Source organism: Gracilinanus agilis, chromosome 4 (genome assembly GCF_016433145.1).
Source record: "Gracilinanus agilis isolate LMUSP501 chromosome 4, AgileGrace, whole genome shotgun sequence".
Taxonomy (NCBI): domain Eukaryota; kingdom Metazoa; phylum Chordata; class Mammalia; order Didelphimorphia; family Didelphidae; genus Gracilinanus; species Gracilinanus agilis.
In genome coordinates, this window is record NC_058133.1 from 137,112,440 (window position 1) to 137,132,873 (window position 20,434).

The following is a 20,434-nucleotide window of genomic DNA, read 5'->3' on the forward strand; positions in this document are numbered from 1 at the left end:
TTTTTATGGCAATATATGGCCAATTTTGGTTAAAAGGAACTGAAAAACGTAAATTTCTTTATATCCACATATAATTCTCTCCAGATAGCTAACATATAGCTTATATAAATTTTTATTTATCTCCTTAACTTCTTTCTTATTTATTTTTTCATTGGATTTACCCATTTCTAAGAGGGGAAGGTTTAAATTCCTCAGTATTTCAGTTTTGTTATTTATTACAACCTGTAATTCCTTTAGCTTTGCCTTTAAAAATCGGATGCTATAACATGATATGTTATTATATTGCTTTTTTTTTTAAAAAAGGCAAGCAGAGTGAGATTCATGATCTCATTCATAATCTTTTTTGTGTGAGTATGAAATGCTTTTATTTGGAGTCTAACTGCAGAATAAAAAAATGTTGAAGTAAAAGGACTGCATTGTAACTCATTATCTATATTGGGCTCTACTATGTCATCATTGTCTCTTTCTTTAAAAGTTTATTAGGTATCATTCTTATCATTAGGCTGGATAAAAAGAATGAGCCATTCCGATTTAATTTGCAACAAGCTTCATACAAGTTATTTATATCTCTAGGAATCAAACTGCCATACTGTTTGCTATAAAAATGTTATTTCTCAGTTCAAGATCATACACACATAGTACATAGATACATAGTCACACAACACTAAGGTTTTCATTTACTAAATAAACAATTATTAAGAACTTACTATATATGCAAGGCATTTTCCTAGGTGCTAGAATTACAGAGACAAAAAAGGAAAGAGGGCCTACTCTCAAGGTGTTTACACTAAACTGGGACGTGGAAAAATTTTTATGCAGAAAAATAAATCCAAAATATATAAAAAATAATTTCTAAGAGGGCCCTAGCAACTGAAGGTAGCAGGATAGGCACTTGAAGAGAGCTTTTTAGTCAGCTATGTATTATACATAGTGAAAGTAAGGTATTACATTTCAGTCAGAAAGGCTACCAAAAAACAAAATCCAAAGCCTAAAACTATACTTATGGGAAAATAAGTCTTTTGACTATTATGTGTGTCTGTTCTCAGATATAAAGCTGGCTACTTGTTGAGGGAGAAAAACATACTGAAAGGATGGAAAATAGGACACAACAATAGGATTTATAAAAGAATAAGTATTGTTCCCAAGAGATCAAAGTAAATTTAGGATGATCTCCTTTTCTTTAAGAATCACATGAATTTTCACCTGGTTTTATAATATGGCAATTTATATCAGTAAAATTCCTACTATAAAGTTATATCTTTTTTGGAGTTTCTAAATTATATTAGTAATAACTAAAATATATATATAAATAAGATAAATAACAAACTAACAATTGGGAAACTCTGCCTGGGCAGAATTCAGGACGTGACACTTGCCCTTAAGTTTGGAAATCAATAAAAATTCAAAGAGCTTGGGGGTAACAAACAGTGAGAAAGGATTATGGAATTCTAAGGGACATTTAATAGAAAATTCTGAGATTATGAAATAGAATTTAACAGAGAACCTCAAAGCAGTCAAGTCTGCCCAGAATACAGGATGCATGAAAGGAAGTAATGAGTCTAGGAAGAGATTGGGAACAGATTGTGAAGCATATTTAAAAAAAAATTTTTTTTTACTGATATTTTCTGTTTCTCACATCCAGAGTATCCCATGTATCTAACCCTCTTCTCATCCTTGAGAGTCAGCCCATATAACAAATAGTTGTGTGTGTGTGTGTGTGTGTGTGTGTGTGTGTGTGTGTGAGAGAGAGAGAGAGACAGAGAGAGAGAGAGAGAGAGAGAGAGAGAGAGAGAGAGAGAGAGAGAGAGAGAGAAATTAAAGATATCTGATCAATATATTGAGAAGATCTAAAAGCATGAGCAATATATAATACCTGTGAATCTTCTGCTTTCATTAAGGAGTAGTTTGGGTATGTCTTCTTATTTCTCTTCATTAGGATCTCACTAGATTCTTATGTTCTGTTACATCTACTTTTGATTTTTTTGTGTGTCATCATTTGCATTGTTGTAGTTATTGTGTATATTTTCTTGGATTTGCTTACTTCATTCCACATCAGGATATATAAATATTCCCATACTAAGCTGTATTAGTCATATGTATCATTTCTTTACAGCTTATAAGCATTTTATTAGCATTTCATTTCATTGAGCTACCACAATTTATTTAGCCAATGCCCAATTAACTGGTATCTACTTTGTTTCTAATTCAGAGCTATCATGAAAAGTGAAGTTAGAAATATTTGGAAGCATGTGGGGACTTTTCTTACTGATGGCTTCCTTAGGACATAAGTTCAGTAATGGAGTCTTTTTTCAAAGGGTACAGATATTTTAGGAACTTTTTTTTTGCTTAATTATGAATTGATTTCCAAAATAGTTGTATCATTTCATAGTTCTACCAATAATGTATTAATGAGCCTATCTTCCACAATCCTTCCAACATTGACTGCTGACAATTTATATTTTTGTCAATTTAAAGGAAATGAAGTAAAATCTCAGTGTGAGGTTGTGTTTGCCTAAACTAGGGTGGTGACTGTGAATATAGAGAAGAAAACCAGGGTGAAAGATTTTTGTGGAGGCCAAATCAATAAAGGTTGGCAAATGTTTGGATTTGGCAATTCAAAGAAAGTTCAGAGAAAAGGATGACTCCAAGGTTTTAAGTGGAAAAGAGAAAATGCCTTTGTCAGAAATAGAGGGATTAGGGCGAGTTTGGTACGAAATATGTATTATTTTGGTTAAAATGAATTTGAGATGCCCACAGAGCATCCAAGTGATAAAGTCCAGTCCATAAAGAGATTATGGGGGACTGAAGTTCAGAAAAGATAAAAAAGATAGTTATGCAGATTATTTATATTAGTTACAGAGAACCTTTTTTAATATTCAAATGCTTAGTAGTTATTAATAATTAAGTTATTCATCTTAAATATAAGGAAGACATGAAAAAATTGGTATATATTCACCATTTTAGAGATAAATTTTAAATTATTATTTTCTTTTTCAAAACAGATATTGGAAATCTTCCTAAGTTATTCAATGAGTATGTCAAATATGGGCCAAAATTCACCTCACTTATTTTTAAGATAAAAGACCACTTTACCACAGTTTCCTCAAATTGACTTCTTTTCATTTCTTTTTTTTTTTTTTTTTTTTTTAAATTTTTTTTTAAACCCTTAACTTCTGTGTATTGACTTATAGGTGGAAGATTGGTAAGGGTAGGCAATGGGGGTCAAGTGACTTGCCCAGGGTCACACAGCTGGGAAGTGTCTGAGGCCGGATTTGAACCTAGGACCTCCCGTCTCTAGGCCTGGCTCTCAATCCACTGAGCTACCCAGCTGCCCCCTTTTCATTTCTTTAAACCTAACTCTCCTTACCAAAGCTAACCTTCTAACCTATACCCTTGATTCCATCCTTTCTCAGTTTCTTTGAGTATTTATTTACTTCAGTGAAAATCTTTTTTTCTCAACTCACTTCTTCCCTTCTTTCTGACAAAATGTTGAATCTTTGCTGTTCTAAAAGAAAACATGACTGTACCATTTACACTAAACCCAGTACATTTGTGAGGCCACTTTCCATATCATAACTTGAAAGGGCTTTAAACATTTTTTTCTGCCTATTTAAATCTTTATCTTCATTAGTCTTCCCTTGGTAAAAATATCACTTCCCCTCTGTTTCATACTTGTCACTATTGGTACTAAATAACAAATACATGGTCTTTCAGTTATAGCAACAAAATAGATGGTAATGTCTCTTCTATATGTCATTAACACTAATAAAACTGTTTTTGATGCTGGACCATTCGATAGGATTTTAGAGATAAAAATAAAGGATATGGGGGGGTGGTTCTTTTTTGGGTTTTCAGTAGCTGTGATTGTAACACTTCAGGATCAGTTGCCATAATTAATCTCCATAGGGACTGCTTCCCAGGATAACTCTGAGCACTGGGCTGGAATACTGTTATTTCCAAAGTTCTAGGGGTCAGGGTACAAGGATATCTCTAAAGGGAAGTTCAAAGGTATATGGTAGTTGAGGCAGTGATGGTGGTTTGTCTTGCTTGGCACAACCTGTCTCAGTCTCCATCTGGATGCCTTGCTTCTTCTTTGGCTAGGTTGTCCTGCCTTTCCTGTTGGTGGCAGATGGTGGAGATAGCTGTCCTTTTCACCACAGAGATTGCTTCTGCAGATAATGATTAAGTGGGCTGGGCTGGAAGCTATGGTCTGGAGGTTTTTATGCTTCCCTACTTTTCTGTGGCAGTTGGTCAAGAATTTTGTGCTGGTGGTGGTGAGAAAGGTGGACTCCTTTTCCACAATGATTTTTCCACTCAGGGACAGCTGCAGAGACTGGGATGGAAACAGAGCTAGTGGTTTGTGGGGAATTTCTATTTCTAAGGCTCTTAAGGTTTCACAGTCCAGGGCTATCTCCACTGGAGCTCTAAGTGGAAGTAGTGGTTGAGGTAGTAAAGTAGTTCAACTCATTGAGTACAAGCTTATTAATTATTTTTAAAAGTTTTTGAAAACACTGCTATTTCTTTCTTATTAAATAGTGATGATGTGGACATTCTGCCTCTGCTACTTTTAGTACTACCTTTTCATTACTGAATTTGATTACTTTTCTCAAGAAATATCCTTAAGATCATATTCTAGTATAGTAAGTGAACAAACATAGTTGTTTACAGTAACTAAAATTTCAGTGATTATAATGTCAACTCTGAATTGTTTAGTTTTTATATCAGACACATCATTCTTCAAGGAGAATATGGGCTTTTATTTCTCCTTCCTAATGAACTGAAGGAATTTTCATTTCCTGCTCATTTTCTATCATTTAAAGGCACTTTCAAGAGAAAAATAAAAACAGCACATCAATCCATTTTGTTGCATCTCCAGTCTCTGAAACCTAGGAAAGTGATTTATAGCAATTTATTATTACAAGGTAATTTTACTAAAACCAGAAAGTTTGGTAAGGGGCTACAGCGGAAAAGTGATGCAGGGAAGAGGTAACCCATCTCTTCCACTAAGTTTACTATAATGGAATTTATCTTATAATAATGTGTTATTATAAGATATAAAAAGTTAATCAATATCTAAATTGAATAGGAGGTACTTATTCAGCATAAAGGAATATAGCAAAATATATCGAGATAAAATTTAAAATGTGAATAATCATAAAAACTTCTAGAGTGAATTATTAGAGATGACTTTTAAATATTATGTCAAAACTCTCCCACAATTCTCAAATCCAACCAGTTATCAAGTTTTCTTAATTGCCTCAACAAAAATCTCTCATTCTCTCTATTCACACAGCCAACACTCTATTTTAGATGTTCTTCATCTCATATTTTAGACTGTCAGAGCCTCCAATTGGTCCCTATATTTATTGATCTATTCTTACTCTAATAATGCCTTTGCTCAAAATATTTTTAGAATGTTTCACTAGAAATTGCCTTCAAGAATGAGCACAGCCTCCCTTTTGCTTTCAATCTTATCTTGTCAGTTTTCTTCTCTATGTGAGAAACTCTTCACATCTGTGCAAAGGAAATCTGCCCTCCTCCCTCCCTTTCTAGGGTCATGCAGGTAAAGGAAAAAGGAGGCAACAGAGTCAAGAGATCATGAGATAGGTGGCAGGGCGATGTCCCCTGCACTGCCCCCTAAACAGCCCAGACAAAATAGAAAGCCACAGTAGGCTCCCAAAACGTGATGTGTGAGAATTAGTGGGATGAGAAAAAGTTTGATAAACTGAGGCAAAAGGGGATTTCACTCTCTTCTTCTCTTCCATGTTTGTTGCGGGCTGGATTTCCCTGTGAGCATGACTAGGAGACCCTAATGGTGGCCACAGAATAGCAAGCTAAATGGAGCAATAAGGAAAGAAACCTCTATATCTCTCTCCTATTTTTCCACCCCCCCCCACTACTTTTGATTAATAAAATTATTAATTTATGCCAGTCTCACATTTTTCCCTCTTTCACATCTAGCAGTCCAAGATTCCTTTTCCTCTTGTTAAATAGCACAGTAGTTTCTAAGGAAACAAGAAACTGACTTTGTTCAAAAGAAAATGGGAAACTATTACAGGTTTGTTAAGGGTTAACATGGTTGTACTTTTAAGGAGGAATAAAAATGAAAGGCAATCTATGGTGTCAAAAACAAGCTGTGCCAATCAATTGGCAACTTTTGTTCTTATTCATAATTTGGGAAATCTGATTTAATGTTAAAGTTGAACAAAACAGATGATCCAATGTTCTATCACTTAATCTAGCATGCAAATGTAATCATATAGTTTCTAAAGAATAAATCATAACATAAATAACATTTAAATATTGCATGACAAAATTCAACCTGCTGATATCTTTTAAACAGTTATTTACAATATGATATGAACATGCCTCACACAGTAGCCTCTTATAAAACATTCCTGTTAGTACCATACCCATTTTCAGGGTGAATTTTTTTCTTTTTCATTTCCAAATGAGCCAATAAAAAAGAATTTATTCTTTAATAGATAAAAGAGAATATCTGTATAAAATAGTGCTTTAAAAGCACGTATTTGCTGTCTTCAAAGGGAATTTTTATAGTTTTTATTATCATGTAGTTAAAAGGAATAACTAAATAGATCAAACATATATACACAAGTAAAATTTAGGTGCCAAAACTTAGGAAACAAAGGCTTTAAAGTTTTATTAGTGCTTTGATATGTACATATAAAATATACAGATTTATATATAATTATTGGCAGAAAATATATATATAATTATCCACAGAAATCAATAACTGCTTCCCATTTGCCTCAACCAGTATTTATTTATATTTATTATGCAAACTTATTTATAATTGTGTTATATTTATTTTATTAGTAAATTTATTAATGATTGCTCCAGCCAAATTTTTACTCCATTTAAGAATATTTAGTTACTAATTTAAATAAAAAACCTAATCAGCCAAAAGATTCACAGTTCCTCTGCACCATTCTTTTAACAATTTAAGTTCCCTATATGTTGAAAAGAATAGGAACACCATAACTATTTTTAAAAATATTAAAACAAAGCAAATATAACGAACTGTTATCTAGATAAAGACATGCCTCAAGACTTAAAAGCCCCAAATATGCTAATATTGAGTCAAAGCAATTAAACCAAAGCAACCAAAACCTTTACTAGTTTTTCTTTCTTTCTTTTTTCTTTTTTTTTTTTTAAACCCTTGTACTTCAGTGTATTGTCTCATAGGTGGAAGATTGGTAAGGGTGGGCAATGGGGGTCAAGTGACTTGCCCAGGGTCACACAGCTGGGAAGTGGCTGAGGCCGGGTTTGAACCTAGGACCTCCTGTCTCTAGGCCTGACTCTCACTCCACTGAGCTACCCAGCTGCCCCCAAAACCTTTAATAGTTTTGATGAATAAGTTGCAGTAACCATGGAAGCTTTTAAAAACCTTTTTATGCCTCTTCAAACCTCCCACAGCTCCTCCCCTTGTCTTTTTAGCTGAGAATTTCATCTCATATTAACTTGATTTATTATGTTCATTCAACAATATTTTATACAACACATAATATGTCGTAGGTGATAAAATATGAAGCCCTACCCTGAAGAAGCTTACACTATAGGAGGGAAGATAAGATGCAGACAAATTACTATAATACAAGTTGGGTTGTAAAAAATAAATTCAACGACACAAATTTACTAAAAAGAGATTTTCAAACTTTGGAGACATAGTGTACTGTAATATTAATGCTACTGAGAAAAAAAAGGCAAGGATCAATAATCAAAATATATTCTTCTTGATAGTACAGAAAATATTTGAAGGGTAAAATTTAGTTCCAAGACAACTCAAAACTTCTAAAATACAGAAGGCTTCATGTTTAAAATTTTTTCTAAACTACTTTTTTATTTATGTCAATCTAGAAACCAAATTAATGCCAAAAACATTAACATCCTAATAAGATTGAAAATAATTTTTTCTTAGTCTTTTGGAAGGATTTTGAGACTATTTTTACAAATTTTTATGGCTTGAATACTAACTTTGTTAGAATTTAGTAAACATGCTGAGAAATAAGTGGCATTAATTGGTGGAGGGCATGGGTTTTGAAACTCTAAATTGTGACCAATTCTACCAAAAACTAGGTACTTTTGGCTTGCACTTTTCTCAATTAGACTTATTTATACCACACAATGATTCTAAGTTGTTAAAAGTAGAATTGCTCCAGAATTTTCCACTTAAGCAAATCAATGATTAGAAATAAAGGGACATACCCTTAAGATGAAACTTGCCTATTTAGCAAGTCAAATATGGATATATAGGCAATGACATTTGAATTTTTTAAATGAAAGTACATTTTGATAGAGTTCAAAGCTGCCTGTTGATTTGGAAGGAAGTTTTTTTTTTTTCAGACTGCCAGAAGATTCTTAATATTACTAGTAACTTCATATCTAATATAAATATAATGCAGGTCTGATGCTTTTGCAAAGTGCTACAGATGGTATCTCTCCATATGGAAGACAATGAGGAACTTAGTTATAGAACAGTTATGAGAAAATATAAAGGAGTACCTTGGAAAGACTCTAGAAAACATTAAACATAAATTATTTTATATCCTGTAACTATACTGAAGTGAATTGTTTCATTTAATTACTTAGTTAACTTTGGTTCATGAAATAAACCATGATTTCATCCTCAGAAAGCAATAATTTTGTTTTCTATTTGCTTTATCCTGTAGTTATGATAAATTACAAAATCCATTTCTGACTTGAAAGTGGGAGTTGAACTAAGTAGCCTTGTGGAGGGTAGACTAGTTCAAGTCAAATTAATAAAAGTTAGAGGTAGCTGAGAAATTATGACAATAAGAATCAAGCAGACTAGTGAAGAATTCTGAGGAAGGCATGCAAAAATTTCATTTCAAAGAACAGGCTTGATTTCAGTAGAGAAAACTGCATTTCTTGGCATGACCTTGGCTCAGGGGAAAACAAAATAGTTAAGAGAAGCAGGGTGGGAATACTAAAAAATAGCTGCTGACCAAGAAGCTCAATTGATTAAAAGAGATGTTGACTGTTGGTTAGAGAATTATTCATCAAAGCACCTATATTAGATGCTTTAGTTGCAGTTGAATCTAAAAAGAGTGAATCAGCTGAAGATTATAGCTGAAACTCCGGAGGATGTTGAAAACTCAGGATGATATGGATAACTGGAAGAATAAAAGCTTCTGATCCTCATTAAAGAAGCTTACTATTTTCAGCATTCACTAATTTAACGACAGCAGCTCTGATCACTATTATACAAAATATTGGGTGAACCTAAAAACTGCCAGATAGACCAACATGGGCATTTGGTGGACAAGGGCAGAAAATCATCTCTGCTGTGGCAGAGATGTGGAGGACGCTAACACCAGTTAAGGAGCAGATCCAACAGTCGATAAATAAACTCTCAAAGAATTTGCTATATAATAAGAGAGCCAATATAAAAGATTAAATTAAATTAATTTTTTTAAAAAAGAGAGCCAATATGAAAACAACAATGGTGCAAAAATTAAGGACTGAAAAAGGCTTCTTAGAAAGTAGGGCTTTAGTTGAGACTAGAAAGAAGGCAGGAGGTAGAGATGAGGTGGGAAGGATTCAGGTGTGGGGGGACAGCCAGTGAAAACCTTTAAGAATTGGGAGATGGAGTTTGAAGGGGGTATGTATGAACAGAAAGGAATATGATGATATCAGAGGATGATAATACTAGATTTACAGTGTCCAAAGCAAGAGTTGTTGCCTTCCAGACATGTACTTTCTTCAGGTATGGATGATTTACACATTTTTACATAAAAATCCACCCTTCCTAATGAGTGTGCATGTTTTTATGAAAAAGTGAACACAATTATGGAGTTAATGGTATATTTTACATATTGGTATTTAATTAAAATACCCTTGTTATGAACCAAGTGTTTTCTGACTGGTAAAAAGCAAAAACATTGGTAGGGCCTTATGATTTATAATTTGGAGAGGATACTATCCCCCCCAAAAAATAAGAACCACTTAATTTGTCTAAGTAATAATAAGGAAGATATGGCTGAATTCTTCTAGTGGAATATCAAACTGGCCATTAGAAATCACAAATTGAGTAAGGTGGTCAGAGAAGTTTATTTAAGCATTTTTCTATTACCATAGCCCTACTGAAAGTATCCATTTGCTCCAATTGGGAGTTTGTCTTTAAACAATGTAGAAATTTTTTTCTATGTAGAAATAGAGATGAACTATAATTTACTTTTTTTTTTTGAGTTGTGCTTATAAGAAGAAAAAATTTAAGTATTCATTTTTTCCCTCTGTAACCAGGAACCTGAGCATTTGCCAGTGTCATGGAATTTGTAGTCAATGACTTTGCTTAATAAACATCATTTGAAATAATTGTTAATATTTCTATAAGAGCCTCCTGTTCAATTATTTAACCAATATTTACTTCAAAACATTTTTTTATGATCAATAGCTCACAAATGCTATAAACAAGGTCACAGGCCAATTTCAAGCATCTGTTTCAATATTGAAAAATAATTGTTTTTTAGGTTCTAACATTTTCAATGTAATATATTTCTAATGATTTGATTGATATATTTTCTAAGTACAAATTTTACAAACTAGCTTACAAATAATTCAATGCATTCAAGAAATGGATAGTACCCATTATTTGGAATTACATTTGTTAGAGTATTTATATAACTCTTAATATTTGTACCATAAAATATTTAAGCTTTAATTTTTTAAACATTCGGTGACTATAGGAATTCCAGAGTACTAGACGAGTAAGAGGTGCTATTATTTAATATAATGACCTTATAACTTGTGCAAATGTCCATAATTAAGAAACGATTATTAGAAAATTATTTTGGGTAGTACTTTTGTGAGGAATTATCTCACAAGCTTAATTAAGATATTAAAATTTTCATTAGTTATTTTTTTTGGCTAAAAAAACTGATTAAATTAGATTATGTTAGGAAACCTTATGAGTCTAAAATTTACATATTTTCTCTGTAGTCAATAGTAGCAAAATTAAAATTACCGTATTCTAAAATAGCTATTTCTGCTAACAATATAAGTATAATTATGACTAATCCACAGATTTGGTGATTTGACGAGAAATTATCTCTTATGTCTAAAAGTAAGCCTAAGAAAGATCTTTGGCTCTGACATGTGCATATTATAGGTACAATAAATCATCTTAAAGAAACTTACTGATCTCCAAAACTATTTTTCCTTACCTGTGTACATAATGTAGTTGATGGACTGAATCAATGGCTATGACCATCTCAGCCAAGTAAAATCGAGCCATATCCTCAGGTAGTCTATCTTCAAACTTGCTGAGGAGGGTAAGCAAATCCCCACCAACATAGTAATCCATAACCAGGTACTGTGAAAGGAAATATATTATTTATTCAAAAAGAAAAAGTAAATACATCCCAAAGTCAAATGTCAAGAGAATGTTTATGAATTGATTTTTTTAAATAATTGTATAAAAAGATCTAAAAGTGTTATCCAATCTTTTTAAATATAAAAATCCTTAATGTTAAAAACTGTCATTACAAATTCTCTACATAAGAGTATTTGATCTATTAGTATCTGTTGACTGAAAAAATGCTTAGAACATCACTTCAATGAGTCTACAATCTTACTGATGTGGAGTAATCTCCACAACTCACAAACCAGCCTTGCCTTCTCATCCTGTGCTGCTCCTATGTACTGATTTTTCTGCAGATGCTCCAAAGACGTAAAAGATGTTCTGACTTTTTACGCATTTTATGGGTAACAACAGTACAGCTCTCAGGCTGTCCATCTATTATCTATACTTGTTATATAACCAAACCACATTTTTTGGTCAAATTCTTTTCTTACATGATATCTTGTATATCACCTCTCATAAGATAGCTACATTTAAGTACAGATAAAATATATATCAAGCAAGTACATGTTAATATCAGAGAAAGGCACTGGCATTTAGGAAGAGAGAATATTCTAAGAAGTAGATGATATAAGAAAAGAATTTATGGAGGATAGCCCCACTATGCCACAAGGGAGAAATGAAAAGTCCCAAAGCCTGAAGGCCAATTTAGCTGGGCTGTATATTATATTAAGGGGAATAATGGACAATAAGGGTGGAAAAGTGGATGGGAGTTAAGGTGTAAGAGATGTAATTGCCCAAAAAAGATACTGTATTTGCTCTTGGAGGCAAGAGGAGATGGGATATTACTGAACTAAGAAGTGATATAAAAGATCAATACATTACAAATAATAGTTTGGCTCCTAAGGCAGAAACAAAATAACTGTGTGAGAAGCAACTAAGCCAAATTCCTCAGACTTCTGGAGGAGGAGCCAAGATGGTGGAATAAAACAGAGAAGCTCCGAGGCACCATGAGAATCCTCTCCAACCAATATTAAAATATTGCCACAAAATAAATAGAGGAGTGAAAGAACCAAAAAGGAGACAGAGTGAAACATCTCTCAAGAAAAAAAAACCTAATAGGTAGGCAGAGAATATCTGGCGCACCGGGGTGAGAGGAGAGCAGTCAGCAAGACTACTGTCCCCTTCTGGAGGTAATAATATTCTGAATTCTGAATTATCTGAATTATCTGTTCTTAATTATCATCACAAACTTTATTTTCCACAAATAAATCCTTATGACATTTGTTGAATTCTAAGTTTATGTAGAAGTTCCCCTAGAGGGTCTTTTAATTCCATTCTTGGATCTTACCTCTTTCAGCAGTGGGGAGGCAACTCTCAGAGCTCTCAGGAAATTATAACTATAGGTAGGCTCTGTTTTCTGGGAGTTTGGGGTACCCTATTAAACTTCAGTCCTTCCTTGCTGCTATTCTCAGCTTATTTTCTGGGTTTTTACCAGTTTCAGTTCATCAAAGATAGTGTGATGGCCTGAGGGCTGAGAGCTGGAGAGTCCCCTCCCCCTGCTTGATTCAATTGATCCTTGAGATCCTGATAGTTTTTTTGGGTTGTTTGCTCATTTTTCATTATATGCTGGAGCAAACAACCAAAAAAAGCACCTAACTCTAAAGAATTTTTATGGAGACAAAGAGCAATGTACAGATACAGAAGGGGACAGTGAAAGAAAAGCAAACACACACAAAGTCCTAAAGAAAAATATGGATTGGACACAGATTCTGGAAGAGCTCAAAAAAGACTTTAAATCAAATTTCTCCCTAGTCTAGTCCAAACTCTGAAAAACAAAGCCAAGAAAAAGTCACAGTGAAGTATTTTTCCAGATCAAGGAAGTCTAGGTATACAGAGAGGATGATGAAACAGCAAAAGAGATGGATAAGGAGCAAACAGAAGAAGACTAAAACTTAGAGACTGTCAAAGTCAAGAATAATACTCTTAGGTAAAATAAGAGGAATGCTAGATGACTATGCATAGAAAAATGGCTAACTGCATTTTTACAGGAAATAAAGGATAGTTTCTAGAACCTATAGATTGAGAAGTTTAAAATAAATGCCCAAGAAAATTCTGATTATTAGTTTATGAAAGGAATACAATAACTAGATTACAAGTAAATTACAACCCTAGGAGGTAACTGGGAGGCAATTTCCCTACCTACCCTTGAAGAAACTCTACAAACTTGAAACTTAGGATCCTCCCCTAACATTCTTTTTGACTCTAAATACACTTGTAGGTCTTGTCCACTTGCTAGAAGCCACCACCATTCAGGATCCCAGGGAATCAGAATGCAGGGTGTCCTTAACTCTGAGATCTCCCAGGGCTAACAACAGTTTGTGCCCACCACTAATGGAGTCTCTCTCAGAGCATAAGCCCCTACTTCCTGCTCCTTCATTCCATCTTGGAATGCTCCAGCCATTCCTGCTAGGTCCATATAAACTCTTGCTACATAAACTGCTAAATAAATCTTCCTTACAACAAAAGGAATATGCTTTTGATGGAAACCCATAAAGGCAAGGGCCAGGACACATGACATATGTTATATTGAAACCCTGGGAGCCAGAAGTCCACACTGTGATTGACAGGTGGATCAGTTGGATATCGGAATGTTCCCAGAGGGCCATGAGGACACAGGAGAGAGCAGTTGGCCCTGGCAGCCTTGTCAGGGGTCCTTTCTTTTCCCTGAGACCTGAGATCTGTGGATCCTGGTCTTTTGTGGGATTGAGACTTGCAGGCTCAGCCTTGCAAGATCCTCCTGTTTGTTCCTGTTAACATCATCAACCTGTACCCAGACCACCATCTTCTTATTCTACTGCCCCTAGATATTAGGAAATCAATCATCTTAGTTATCTAGGTTTCCCAGGGCCCGGGAGGGATCCGGGAAGTGGGCAAGAGAAGAAGAAGAGGGTGGAAAGGGGTGGATTATCCCAAAGACTGGTTAGGCATATCATCTAACAAAGGAGAAGAAGCTGAAACATCAAGCAGCAGTTTGCCTACTCTGGTTTGGCTGTGGCCAGGCTGGATCAGAGAAGCTAACCATCCTGACTCATTACTTGCCTACAGTTTAAGGGTTTATCATTAGCAAATTTAATTAGGGTTTCCCAATACCTCTATCCAATCCCATTACCCAATCTTTGTTTAAATACAGTCAAAGTTTTAAAGTACCTTCCTGAAGTGGTTATTCATAGCTTCTTTGGGAAGGGAGAGATGCAGTCAGAAATAAATCGTTACCAAGCCAATAGAGCCCATTATACAAACTTAAGAGGGAACATGGGAAGCTGGGATTTAGAGTTCTCGGGAGCAAATCCTAATTACACACAAAGAGTTAATGCTTCACTAGGGAGATTATTTTATACATTTACAAACCAGTTTGGGAATGTGTCCTTCTACAAAGTTTAAGTTTCTTAATTTGCCTCTTCAGGGACAGTTATCTCAGATTGGACTTCTGTCTAGAAAGATCCCAATGTTCACATACCTCTCCCAAGAAGATTTAAATAAAAGGCCAGTTTAGTAGAGGGTCAGGGTTAAAAATCTTAACCCTCACCCTTGTAGACAAGATACTCTTCAAAGGCCTATGGATCCCGGGCTGGGGAGGTAGAGAGCATACTATTCTTGACCTGAAAGATTTTTGAGAATTGAACCATAAACCTGAGGGTTGGGTCTTTCAAACTCCTTTCTGTATTCCCAAATATGTTGACTATTTTTTTAATTTGTAAATTTATCTTATTATTATTTTAGACAAGAATCCAAAAACCTTAGATGTGCTAATCACAAATATTCTAAAAACAGTCTAGCCCTATTCCAATGCTTTCTTCCCTGGGAGCCCCTTGTGCCATATAAAAGAATTCTCCATGCCCAAGCCACATAGAGAACCTCTCTTTGTAATGATTCAGTAAGGTTTGGGAAAATAGAAAATCAGGTATCTCTATATAATTCCCACTGTTTGCAGGGTGTTTAGGAAGAATAATGGGAATCCAGGGTGTATGGCTTATTTGTTACTTTAGGGTCCCAAGCTATCCAGACTCAAGTCACCTTTGAGAAATAAAGTTTTTAAAAAGTAAATATAATAGGGAAAAATATGGGTACAAAAATATTTATAGCCATGCTCTTTGTGGTAGCAAAAAATTGGAAAATGAGGGGATGCCTTTCAATTGGGGAATGACTGAACAAATTGTGGTATCTGTTGGTGATGGAATATTATTGTGCTAAAAGGAATAACGAACTGGAGGAATTCCATGTGAACTGTAACAACCTCCAGGATTTGATATAGAGTGAAAGGAGCAGAATCAGGAAAACATTATACACAGAGACTGATATGCTGTGGCACAATCAAACTTTCTCTACTAGCAGCAATGCAATGATCCAGGACAATTCTGAGGGAACTTATGAGAAAGACTGCTATTCACATTCAGAGAAAGAACTGTGGGAGTAGAAACAGAAGAAAAACATTGTTTGATCACATGGTTCGATGGAGATATGATTGGGGATGTAGACTCCAAATAATCACCCTAATGCAAATATTAATAATATGGAAATAGATCTTGATCAATGATACATTTAAAACCCAGTGGAATTGCTCGTTGGCTACGGGAGGGGGGAAGGAGAAGGAAAGAACATGAATCATGTAACTATGGAAAAATACTCTAAATTAATTAAATAAAAAGTAAGTGATCTTAAATTAAATTTGCATTCTGCAGGAGAGGTTAGTTGGCCAATCTCCACTCTAATGGATCAGGGCCTTGTCCCTGAAGAGGACACACTTTTTCCTTCTAGCCTAAAAGGCAAACTTCTCTGCTTGGAAGGCCTCTAAGTATGAGAGTTATCTCATCTTATGCTGTTTTTCCACTTCAAGGAATGTTGAATGTGGAGGGAACTGCACCCCACGTCACCTATAATATAGGATTCTAACTACCTGTTTACAATTTAATGGTTTCTTGGAGAAATTAAGTTTTACTCCAAAACCTGAAATGTTTGATACCATTAAGTCACTGTTTATATTTTCTGGAATATTTTATTATTTGCAATTAAATACTTTAAAAGTTTTTAAAACAGTGTTATGCAATTAAATTAATTTATTTGATTGAGTTATTTATTGGAAAGACATAGAATATATCTTGATTTCAGTAAAATTTCTGACAGTTTTACATCTTCCAACTAATACAGATACATATGAGTTAGACAATACAGTATTGGAGATCTTCAACTGATGGAAAACCATAGTAAGAACACTGATTAATGGATAAAAGTCAACCTAAGCCTCTATAGGCTATGCTCTTGACATTTCCAGATGAGTACTTTTACCAATGCTTTGGATAAAAGATATAAAAAGGCATGTTTCTCAGTTTTGCTTATAACACAGCCCTAGAAATAATAGCTGATTTTGCTGATGATTTGCAGATGCAAAATTCAAAAAAAAGAGAATAAATGCATATATAAAGGTTTTTTTAGCCACTTCACAAATAAACAATGGGAAACACCTTTGTCAGTTGCCCAAGTGAAAGAGAAATTGTAATATATCATAACCTTAACATGACTGAACTATATGTATGATGAAAGTGTTAAAAGAAAAAAAATCCTCAAATATCACTTCCTAAACTGCTTCCTGATCCTTCTAAGTGAAAGTATCTTTCTCCTACCTCAGAATTTACACAGTACTTTGTTTCCATGCACATCACTTACACATTCACTAAAAGTTATTCAGTATTATGGTCATTTGTATATGTGCTTTGTCCCTCTACTAGTAAGCTTCATAAAACATTCATACTCAGTAAGCTTCCCCTCTATTTCTAAATCTTTGATTTTCTGAGAGTATAGGTTGTTTGTTTGTTTTAAAACCATTACCTACTGTTTTAAAATCAACTTTGTGGATTGGTTCTGGGGCAGAAGAGACTTGTCCAGGATCATAAAGCTATGATGTGTCTGAGGCCACATTTGAACTCACAACCTCCTTCTTGGCTCTAACCCTGGCTCTCATTCACTGAGCCACCTAGCTGCATGCCCCCCAAAAAGGTTGATTGTTAAAATAATGCAGTGTAACCTGGAAATATGCAACCAAAGACTGAATCTATCAGAGATTTACAAAGGGCATTACCATAGTGGGAGGATGGACAAGATCAATCAATGGTCTTCAAACTTTTTAAAACATGTATTCAGCATGTACAAAAAAAAATCTGAACATGTACCTCTGATATTTGTGTTACTTCATTTATTAACTATATACATGTACTACTGTGCTAAAATTCTATATATTACAAAATTTAAACAGGAGAATTGACATTTTAAATTTAAGTTTTAAATTTCTGTGTAAAACAGCTACACAGTTAAATTGGAGAGAATTGAAGCAGAGAGACCAATTAGTAGGCTATGGCAAAAGTCCAGTGGAGAGATAGCATTAATAGGGGCATCATTTAAAATGATGTAAAATGGGAGCAAAGCATATAAATGAGAGAGGTATCGATGAAGAACCAAAAAGACTAGATAACTGTGAGACATCTGGATTAAGGTAAAGTGAGAAATCAAAGATGACACTGAGATTGTAAGAATATGGGAGACTACAAGTACTATGGTGCCCTCAATGTCCAGAAGATGGATGTGGAATTTATGGGGGAAATAATATAACAATATTTATGAACCAAATTAAAATTCATGACTTTTCATGATTTAAGTCATTCACTTGGTGCCCCCAAATATGAAAAGAGATAGAAGATTCTTCTTCACTGATTGCTGCCCTCAACTACAAAGTTATTCCTTCAAAGGATATCAGTTAGAGCAAGAAATTGATCTAGAGGGTTGCAGAGCAAAGGTGGGATTTACTCAGTGGAACCTGTGAAGTTGCAGTTGGGTAGCAATTAATCTAGGTTATAACAGGTTTGGTAAGATGTTGGGAGCTTGCACATAACAGAGAGAGGAAGGAGTAAGAGAATTTGCAGGGAGAAAGGTGAGTATGGTTATATTTGAAACAAGCCCCATGACTACCAAACAGCTCAAGAAATCACACCTGCTTTGGGGTCAGTTCATAAGCATTCACCTTCAAGACTACTGTACTAAATGACCTCACAGTTCCTTCCCAAATTTAAGATTCTATGATTCTCTATTTTTTTTATGTTTCCTGACTTTTCAAGGTTTTCCCCCTATATTTTCTCTCAGTGTGGTAACCAGAAGCTACACCTTCTTGCTGCTATCATTATGAATCTAGCAGCAGCTAAGTCACATATCCTGAGTGCTAAAAGGGCATAATTAAGTGTTCTGATGTTTAAAAATATTCCTTGTTTCCTAGGCCTGTGCATGTGAAACTTTCAAACCTAAAATTCCAATTGATACTGCAGTGTAAGAAAACCTCAGTGACAGAAAAAAAAAAAAGATACCACCTATTTTCAAAAGAAAAGACAAAATAATTTCTAATAAGTAATTTTACATAAAACATGAGGTAATATAGTCAAGAAAAATGCCTATTTTAAAAACAAATTTTGATCTTTCAATCTCTCAACTTTTTATATTACCAAAATACCCCCTTATAACCCACGTATTAGTGAATATTTTTTCAAAAATAAAAAGAGAAAAAAAATCATCCAAACAATAAATATATTGAAATAGTCTCAAAATTAGTGCAATGTACAATGCTTATTAGGTATGTATCAATATACTAATTCATTAGGTCATGAGTTTGATGAGGGCAGGGATTGTCCTTTGCCTTTTTTTGTATCCATAGCATTTGGGATGGCACATAATAGGCACTTAATAAATGCTTAATGATAAGACTCATAAACCTCTCAACAGAGTGGGGAGAATATGTCTTCTATCTCTCCTTTGGAGCCATGCTAATGAGATTAAATCTACCTTGCTCATTCTCAAATCTAATTACCAAAAGTGTAAACAACTCCACTTAACTCACAAGTTGGGAGGTCTGTGACCTACGTGCGCTTGAGTGAGTGACGAATCAGAATTTACTGCCTCCTGGGAAGTCCAAAGAAAAACATCTATTGTGATTGGACACGTAAACTAGGAGGAAGGCACAGGAAGTGCCACAAAAGAAGCCCCTTGAAAAGAGAGTTCAGTGAATTCAACACTCTCTTCTTGTTCGTGTCTTGGACTTGAAGGATTTCTTCTTTTCATGACTTACACTTAGAGAAGCACTGGACCTTGGACCCTGAGACCTTGGTGAGACTGTTCTTAAATCTTTCCTTTGGAATTTTATGTGGTGAGTGTAAAGACTAAATCTTCCTGAACTTCTCTAAAGGAATTGTTCTTTCAAAAGAGACTCTGTGACTGAAGCCTTTGCTTCATTCACCTCCAGGGCCCTTTGGCCCTCTGGCCTTGGGTTCAAGGCTGAGCCTCGCTCAACTGAGGACTAATTAGATCTGCCTGGGTTAAACTACAGTATTTTTGCTCTTCATCCTCTTCCAAGACAATATTTTATCATTTCACTTATTTGTGTTTAATTTACTCTAATGCAATCCTAGTATTACTTGATTTGCTTGTTTGTTTTTTTTTTCACTATGTGGATCTCTTACTAAAAAAAAAATTATTTTCTTCATTCTATAGCAGACTAGGTGAGAAGTCAAGGAACATGATTAAAACTATGGGGAAAAAAGGAGAAAATATTATATCACTGTTGAAAGTGGGTTCCACTGAAGAATGATCCCAAAGGAGAGGAAAGGTATTCTATAGATACCTGACAATGTACTTAATTTGCATAGATGTGGTGCTTAGAGGAACCAATAACCCTGCCTCAGAAGGAGAATTAGAGTTCTGAATGCAAATGGCAAGCAGAAATGTGGAAGGTCATAGATTAAGAACAGAGATCTTCATGGGGGTACAAAACAAAAATCATGAAAAAGGCAGAGTAGTTAATCATTGTACAGTCGAGGACAAAGAAAAATTCCTACTATGATGTAACACTTTTATTTTTTTCTTCATTTGGTGAAATTGTCTTCCTGACAGTGAAAAACAACAGGAAAAATGAGGCTAAGAGCAATATCTTCAAGAGAATAACATGAAAATAATCTAGAAGAAAGAACTCAAAATAGGTACCTTAAAAGCTCTAATTCA

At 34.5% G+C, this 20,434-nt stretch overlaps 1 protein-coding gene across 1 annotated transcript in view; it reads right to left on the reverse strand.

The window, feature by feature from the left end:
- Positions 1 to 20,434, reverse strand: part of LOC123247970 (serine/threonine-protein kinase MRCK alpha-like) — a 426,637-nt gene that overhangs the window by 185,836 nt on the left and 220,367 nt on the right. Inside the window, exon 5 of the mRNA XM_044677091.1 lies at positions 11,205 to 11,353. Within this exon, the coding sequence (XP_044533026.1) occupies positions 11,205 to 11,353 (149 nt within the window). The remainder of the gene's footprint in view (positions 1 to 11,204; positions 11,354 to 20,434) is intronic.